Source organism: Formica exsecta, unplaced genomic scaffold (assembly GCF_003651465.1).
Source record: "Formica exsecta isolate Colony F162 unplaced genomic scaffold, ASM365146v1 scaffold325, whole genome shotgun sequence".
Taxonomy (NCBI): Eukaryota; Metazoa; Arthropoda; class Insecta; order Hymenoptera; family Formicidae; genus Formica; species Formica exsecta.
In genome coordinates this window covers 94,056-102,557 of record NW_021850507.1, presented here as the reverse complement: position 1 = coordinate 102,557, position 8,502 = coordinate 94,056, and the positions used below count along the sequence as shown (strand labels likewise).

General features: G+C 37.3%; 2 protein-coding genes across 2 annotated transcripts; one reads left to right on the top strand and one right to left on the bottom strand.

Annotated features, from left to right (window-relative positions):
* Positions 1-1,144: 1,144 nt before the first annotated feature.
* On the top strand, positions 1,145-3,494 carry LOC115238180. The gene is made up of 5 exons (XM_029811779.1): positions 1,145-1,251; positions 1,472-1,598; positions 2,658-2,762; positions 2,847-3,042; positions 3,152-3,494. Exons 1-5 carry the CDS (start codon positions 1,237-1,239, stop codon positions 3,492-3,494), a joined length of 786 nt encoding a protein of 261 aa, XP_029667639.1. The 5' UTR covers positions 1,145-1,236.
* Positions 3,495-3,720: 226 nt separating this feature from the next.
* On the bottom strand, positions 3,721-4,875 carry LOC115238179 (putative nuclease HARBI1). The gene is made up of 2 exons (XM_029811778.1): positions 4,210-4,875; positions 3,721-4,113 (listed from the first exon to the last, which is right to left on the bottom strand). Exons 1-2 carry the CDS (start codon positions 4,831-4,833, stop codon positions 3,721-3,723), a joined length of 1,017 nt encoding a protein of 338 aa, XP_029667638.1. The 5' UTR covers positions 4,834-4,875.
* Between the last annotated feature and the right edge of the window lie 3,627 nt (positions 4,876-8,502).

Genomic DNA, 8,502 nt, shown 5'->3' with positions numbered 1-8,502 from the left:
TTATAATATTTATCATATTCTGAACTTTCGGAATTTGTGTTTCATGTCGCATTAATACTGCCATAATTTCTTCATCGCTAAAACTGCTCGAATTATTTAACAGTTCATCTAATAATAATATTTTAGCTGCCATATTTTTTCATTGGAATACTCAAATTTGCACTGAACTGCACTGTCGAAAATCTCAGTGCAATTCAGTGCCTTCTGCACTAGTGCAATGTATTTCAACCGAACGTACAAATAACACTGCACTGGGATAATGCAGTTCAGTCGAACACGTTTTCACTAGCACATACTTTTAGTGCACTATCAACCGAATACACATAAAATTCTGAACCAGTACAGGGCAAGCCAATCGAATACTAAGCACTGAAAGAGTGCGCACTCAGTGCGCGCTAGTGCATCCAATCGAATTCGCCATGAGAGAGGCAATGCCGACGATTTTCGTGGGACGCTTTTTCAGATCCGTAAAGTTAGCCGGACCACTTCAACTTTTTAATAATTAAAATTATCTAATCGTTTGGTGGTCGTTTGGTGATGATTGGTAGCCTAATTAAAACGTTTGGTGGTCAATCGTTTTTTTAAAATTAAATAATTAAAATATTGGTATAAAGTTAGCCGAACATTTTTAATTATTAGTCTAATCGATTAAATCAGGACTTATTCGATGCAGAATCGTAAGGTGGTCACAAATCCTTTATTTACAACGTTTGGTGGTCCATAATTTATCCAAAAAGTAAAAAAAAACCATGTGTGGTTAGGTAGTGGGGATGGCTAACTGGAAGCTGTAAAGTTGTAACGGGTGTACTTTTTATGAGCTCGCGATGTAAATAAATTTATAAAGAACTGTTAATTTATTAGGCCTCTATCGGTGCGGAATGATATATTATTTACTTTCTATACCCGTATTCAAGTTCTTGTCATGAGCGTATATAAAGCCTGCAAAATGCGATTAATGACATTTTAATTATTTTTATCAGTTTAGGCTGCCTCCCCATGCGGCGTAAGATACGTACGCGCCACCGCCGCGTAACTTGCGCTAAACATGTCAGCCAATCAAATGGTCTTTGCTACAATACGCAAATCCACCTAGTTATTTGACGCGTTTTACGCTATTGCCGATACGCCAAATCCAATTTTTCGCGTAAACCGGTGATGCATGTGTATTAGTGACGTGTGTGTATTTGTGGACGATCATCGAGAAACATTCGGCTGTGAGACCAAAGGTTGGAAAAAATGGATCAAATTCGGGTAAGATAATAAATTCTTCTAATAAATTCTATATAAATCTTGTAAACATAATCCATTCAATACTTGAACGTAATTTAGTACATCGCTTGCACAGTATGACGAAATAATTTCAAGGTTATGCCCGATAATGATATTATTCTGTCATTTGCATGTCTGGGCTAGTTTCAACAGCCTGCTGCGGCTTATTATCTTCATTTACATATTTCCTTTTTTAATACAGCACAAATGTGGGTACTGTGGGTGGATTTTCCGCTTCACTACAAATTTTATTGATCATGACTGCTTCAAACATTATATCGAAGGTGTAGACCACATCAGCGTTGACGAAAACTATGTCGTGACAATAGGTATAATTGCTGTATTGCTTTTCACGTTCATTTCGTTCTATTAAATAAATTGTTCAAGACTGAAACATTTACTTTAATCGATAAATTCAAACTGTAAATTCAACCGACAAATCTGAACGGTAAGAGTCGCAATCAAAACACGAGCGAGAATAAACGTCGCGATCAGCCGATCGGCGCGTGATCGCGTGATCAAAACAAAGAAAAAGTGTGACAAACACCTCGATTCTCGAACATTCGGTGCCGAAAATCTCCTATTATGGAAATCGGTCGACCGCGACTAAACACCTGATTCGAGAACGTTCGATACCGAAAAACTTGTTATTCACATCGGCAGAGCGCGAGTTTCCGCGGTCGGTCGATTTAGTCTGCCTACGACAACGATTCGAGCCGGTCGAAATTCATCGCCTTTTCGCATTCGCATTTCGCTTATTCTCGCTCGTGTCGCGTACGCAGTAGGCTTACTCGTCTCATATTCGGTCCGAATTGTCTCGCATAATATCGCATTCATATTCTCGCGGCGAGCAATTTGGTCACATCTCAATTCGTTTTCTTTCATTATTTAGTGCTCAGATATTGTAAAAGTTTTGTTTGGAGTTCGAGAGTCGACGCTCGTTATCAGCATCGCGAATGTTCTCTACCTCGCGCTAAATTCCATCCAGCGTTCGCGGTCAAGATTTCCGTTTTCGCGAGAGTTTCTAGCAAGAAGCTCTTAATCAAGATTTCCGAACCGCGAAAAAAGGGCAGTCATTAACAGGACATTTTGAAGATTTCCGTCGGAATCGCGGAATACGTGCCGTCGCTCGCTCCTATTATTCAAAATAAAAGGAACATTACTAACAATCTGCACTCGATTCTTTTCTCAATCTCCTTATCCTCCAACGGATCTACGGATTCGCGTTACACACCGCTTCTCGCTCATCTCTGAGCGTTTCTTAAGATTCGGGCGATCTCGTCGAGATCGACTCCCGAACATAAATTAAATAATATAATTATTTAACAGTCGAAAAGAACCCAAAGTTGTTGACAAAAAAGAAAATTTGAATGAACTGTTGATTGAAGCAGTTAGAAGCAAACGTGGGCTTTACGACTTTCGTGTACCTGCTTCGGAGAGAACCATGTTGCGCAAAAATGCATTATGGGTGGAAGTTTCAAACATATTAGGAGGTACATTTCATCATCTGTAGAAGGACCTTACTCTTATTTTGTCGTTTATAGTAAATGAGCTTTAAAATTAAATTATTTTTCAAGGATCCCTCAGTTCAGAAGAGGCTAAGGCTCGATGGAAATATCTACGAGACAACTACATAAAAGCCCGCAAAAAGGTTCGGGCGTACGTGCCCAGCGGATCGGCAGGTACTGCTGCTAATGTCATTACCGAGAATAAGTCAAGGTTTCAATATTATGAACTTATGAGATTCCTGAACGATTCATTGCAGACACGGCCGTAAGTTCTTACTCTTTAACATTCACATGTACATATATCACTCCTTTTGTTTGGTCAGAAATTGAAAAGAGTTTGTCACATGTGTAACCTATTCATTAATATATTCCAGGACAGTAAGTTCGTTGACAGATTCCAGTGCTAAAAGTGAAGTAGATACTTCACTTGACACAGGAAACGAGCAACACGAGGGTAATACCTTAGCTAAGCCTTCGACGACGCTTCAGATTTCGGCTATCAACAATTCTCCACAGACACCGGCATTTTCTTATATTCCTTCACGGACGTCGACACCCACAAATATTTCTTCACAGACGCTTGATTCCATCGACGTTCTTTCACGAACCCCATCACCCACGACAGATTTTTCATGGAAATCAACTCAAAGAAGAGTACCTACACGGACACGAGCCACAGGATCGAAACGTTTGTTTATTTATATTTTCATCTGTTAAAGTTCCTTTTAACCCTTTTGTTTTAACAGCCGTCTCTGCCGCGAAATGCATTATACGATACGATCCGCGCGCATACTTCAAAGTTATTATGCCTAAATCATATTTGATTGTTTAATATATTGTTATTCTTTCTAATAAAAAAAAGAGCATCGAGCTTGAAGTAAATAAAAGATAAATAAGCTTTCTCAAGTGCTGCAATGCTGATAAGATGTATATTGTATGCTTATTATTTCAAAATGTGCGCGCTATGCGTCGGGCGACTGTAGTCGCCCGTAGTATAAGGAGGTCGCTTCGTATCTTTTTTCTGACGATTTAATCGACCACATCGAGGGTACGGTCGCATCATATACCGCTTCAGAGCGAATGCCTCATCTGCCACTAATACATATGGTAAAGGGAGCCCGCTAGGTTCCACTGCACTCTGTTGCGGCAAATTTATTTCATTTCTTTCAAATCGTTGACCAAACATTGAGTTCGCAAAGATACCTCCATCACTCTGTTTACCCTTGGCTCCAATGTCGACTAGTGTGAAGCAGTAATTGGCGTCCAAAACTGCTAACAAATTTATACTATGAGTCCCTTTATAGTTATAATATACTGACCCACTGTGAGGTGGTGCCTGAAAGACAAACAGAAAAGTTTAATTGTCAGAGATTAATCTTTTAGCACTTCTCAATACAAATAAATAGAAAATAAATTCTGAAAAAGAACTCACCTGAATCACAACGTGCTTCCCATCTATCGCACCTATACAATGCGGGAAATTCCATTTTTCCTTAAACTCATCCGCGATTCTCAACCAACTTTCTTTGTTTGTCGGTGGCATTACAGATTCGTGGAGAGAATTCCACAATACCTCGCATGTCTCAGATACTATTTTTGGAACAGTGCTTATTCCAATCCTAAATGCATAAGATATTGAGGCCATACTGTCACCGGAGGCTAAGTAACGCAAACATACTAGAAGCCGTGCACGTGCCGGTATTGGATCTCGAACAACAGTCTGTTTTTCAAGGAGAGGCCCAACAATATTCAGCAATTGATCAAACATTTCTATAGACATTCTACAGTAATTGTAGAACATTTCCAAGCCTTGTAGCTCCATTTCTTTGACCAAATTGTCATTGACTCCTTGCATATGTCTTCGCAATTGTGTGAATATTGGGCGAACCCATATTCTCTGACTATGTTCTTCTTCACGCTTCACTAGAAGTTTCCATAGTGCAATGAGTTCCAATATATTCCGTTTTCCAACTTTCCGGCGTTGAAGCGTTTGTTTTGTCTTCCTCCACTTCTGCAATCGTATGCCAATAATCGCTAATATGTGATTAGAATCCATATTCAAGAGATCCCATGAACTCTCGAAAAACGAGTATTTCAAATATACTTATAATCTAATAAAGATTTAAAAAATAAATAATTTAGGTTCTTTTAGGGCAGAGGGACTAAATGCACGTGACAAAAATAATGAAAAAATTACCTTCTTTACCTTCAAAATTTCCAGTAGGCAACGAAAAAGATTAAATGTAACGACTCCGAGTTTAACAACAGATTATGCTATTATTTATTGCAATCTTAACCATGCATACGACTACATACATTGCGCTTCCACACATTCATACATGCAAAGTACCCCATTTTCATGGCGCGTATTTAGCAATACATCTAAATAATAACAACCAATCGAGAATCCATTTAGTATTTCTGCTCTGTTGTACAACAGAAGGCCTGATCTCTTATTGGTTAAGCTTGTTACGCTTTACGCAAAATTTTACGAAATATGCTCCATGGCGACTTTTTAAATGGCGTAAGTTTTGGCATATTACTAGAATATGCAGGTTACGCGGCGGTGGCGCGTACGTATCTTACACCGCATGGGGAGGCAGCCTGATACTTCGTGTATGATATCTACGGGATAGAGAAATTGCACGATTGTCAATTAATAAATTTTCTAATTATCCACTCGGTTTCCAAACTTTTAGTTTAATATTCTGAGTCCTTTGTTAGAATTCAGAAATTAAGCTGATAAAAATAGATATTATGTCTCTAGTACAGGATACAGGATGTGACAACGCTTGCCGCGTCGCCGCATCCTGTGTGTAGGAGCCATTACACATTTTTAATCTTGTTAACCGTTAAGCGCTTTGCCATCTTTATATTTGCCTGTAACAGAAACTTGATTACGAGATAGATATGTCATATAGGTAAACGGAAGAACTGTAACTTGATACAGCATATCTTAATATTGCTGTAATTGCGCATGCTTAATTTTTGCAGCAGTTCTGTCGTTACGCCGTGCTTGCAGATGAACTCGATTTCTAACGATATTCTGCCGATATAGAATGATGTGTCATGTTATGTTCAGTTTTTATTTAGCTTCTGTTGACATATTGTGCCAACACGCAATGCTTTAAATCTACTATTTTTATGCCAAGAACTTCTGCTTAAATTTTGCAGCATTTTTTCTAGCATATACTTAATGATGCAGAAATTGCTTGTATTCTATTGCATTTCTGCCGACACTAATTGAAATGGCAAATCATGCGCGGCTGCTGCCAGAGTTCTACCGATATAATACACATATACAGGGTGTATATGAAATGATGCACTAAACTTTAGGAGCGTATTCTAGAGATCAAAATAAGCCTTTTTTATCTTATGGATATGGGTCCGCAAATGAACCCCCCTCCGAGCTAAAATTCGAAAATGTGTGAAGTTCATTGTTAAGAACTTACGGCTGAAGTACGAACATTTTCTGCTTTCAATTTGACTGCGGTTATTCGGCGATATAATTTTTTTTTCTGAAATACAGCCAATTTTTAATTTTTTCCCCAAACTTTAGGGGCCTCTAGCTCGGAGGAGGGTTCATTTGCGGACCCATGTTCATAGGAAAAAAAGTCTTATTTTGACCTCTAGAATATGCTCTTAAAGTTTAGTGCATCATTTCAGATACACCCTGTATAATGCATAATTTACGATACGTGATCGGGCAAACTTGGCTATCTGGGAGTGTATCAAAAAAATAAAAATACAGTTGTGTATCATTGTGAACCATCTCTATGAGTTTTGATGATTTCATTCTTTTTTATATTTCTTTATTGTTATCAACTATTGCTTTTCTATGTAGATACAAATGGTTTAATGACTTCAGAATTAATCTAATGCATAATTTTATATACGTTATTACTATGAGAATGTTGTCAGCTACCAAAGTTGCATCGTACATCATGACACGATATATGTATACATATATATCATACTTATACAGAGTGTATCCTAAAAAGTGGGAGGTATTGCAATGGGGGATTCAGGACACAAAAATAAGAGAAGAAGTTCATATAAACATATGTCCGATATGACCTTGTTTTCAAATTATATCTTGTTTTATTTTCCAATAGAGTTAAGATAGTATACTTGGATATCGGTTTGCTGTTTATGTACAAGATTTAAAGGACTTAAGGTCTTGTTAATTTGTAAACGCGTATTATTTGTATTGTAAGTAGTACGGTTTGTATCTTGTGCTCAGTGAAAGTAACGTATTCGTATCGTATGTTAGCGTTATTAACGCAATAGTCTACATTTAAAAAAATTATGGCTTGGTCAAACAATTAAATGGCAGACATACATCTCATATACGGATTTTCCGAAGGTAATGCAATCAGAATTAAACTTTTGTATGGAAAAAAGTTGGAAATATTGGAAAATAAAACAGACTGTAACTCGGAAACAAGGTCATATCGGACATATGTTTATATGAATTTTTTCTCTTATTTTTGTGTCCTGAATCTCTCATTGCAATACTTCCCACTTTTTAGGATACACCCTGTATACAGGATGAGGCATCTAAGATAGGCCACCCGAATAACTCCCACAGTTTTGGAGATAGGAGAAAATGTTTGAAATAAAAGTTGTATAGTATCGAGGGAAAAATCTTGTGGAACTGAACATTTTTTTTAGGTGGAGGCGCTTAGGAGATTTGAAGGTCATTTTCATTTTTTTAAATGGAACCTAAAAAAAAATGTTCACTTCCACAAGATTTCCCCCTCGATACCATACAACTTTTATTTCAAACATTTTCTTCTATCTCCAAAACTGTGGGAATTATTCGGGTGGCCTGTCTTAGATGCCTCACCCTGTATAATCAAATATATAAATATTTATGCAAACCAAAATTTTCCCGTTAGATTAAAATTATATTTGATCTTATATAGTTTTATATAGTTATATATAATGCTATATATAATTGTATATAATTTTATACAATTGAATATAACATATCATATTATATACAGGGTGTGTCAAAAGTCTGGATACACTCAAATATCTCGTAAACGTTGCATTTTAGAGAAAAATATTTCAGACAAAAGTTGTAAGGCTTAAAAAGACGCATTCAACGGTAATAGCTGTTTGACCTTGGATGGCGTTGCAAAGGTCAGATCAAGGTCAAATTGAAATTTTTAAATGGAATCCCTTATTTTTTATTGCATATTTTTATAGCTGATGTTGAGATGTTTTCAAAACACTTATTACAAATCCTTTTTCGATGAAAACTTTATTATCATTGATTGGCTCACTGTCAAACTGTACAGGGTCAACAGTTTGAACATTTATTGTAAACGCACACACTTACTCACTCACTAACTCATTCACGCATTCATTTACTCGATAGCTCGCTCGATCATTCGCTTACTCACACACTCACACACACATTGTAAACGCACTCACTTACTCACTCACTACTCACTTACTAACTTGTTTATTCATTAATTCACTCGCTGGCTCACACACACACACACACACACACACATTGTAAACGCACTCACTTACTCATTCACTACTCACTTACTAACTTATTTACTCATTCATTCACTCACTCGCTCACTCATACACTCACACACACACTCACTCACTTACTCATTCCCTCCCTCCTTCCCTAACTCATTAACTCACTCGCTAGCTCGCTCAATTATTTACACACGTGCATTTAAACACAAACACACACACACAC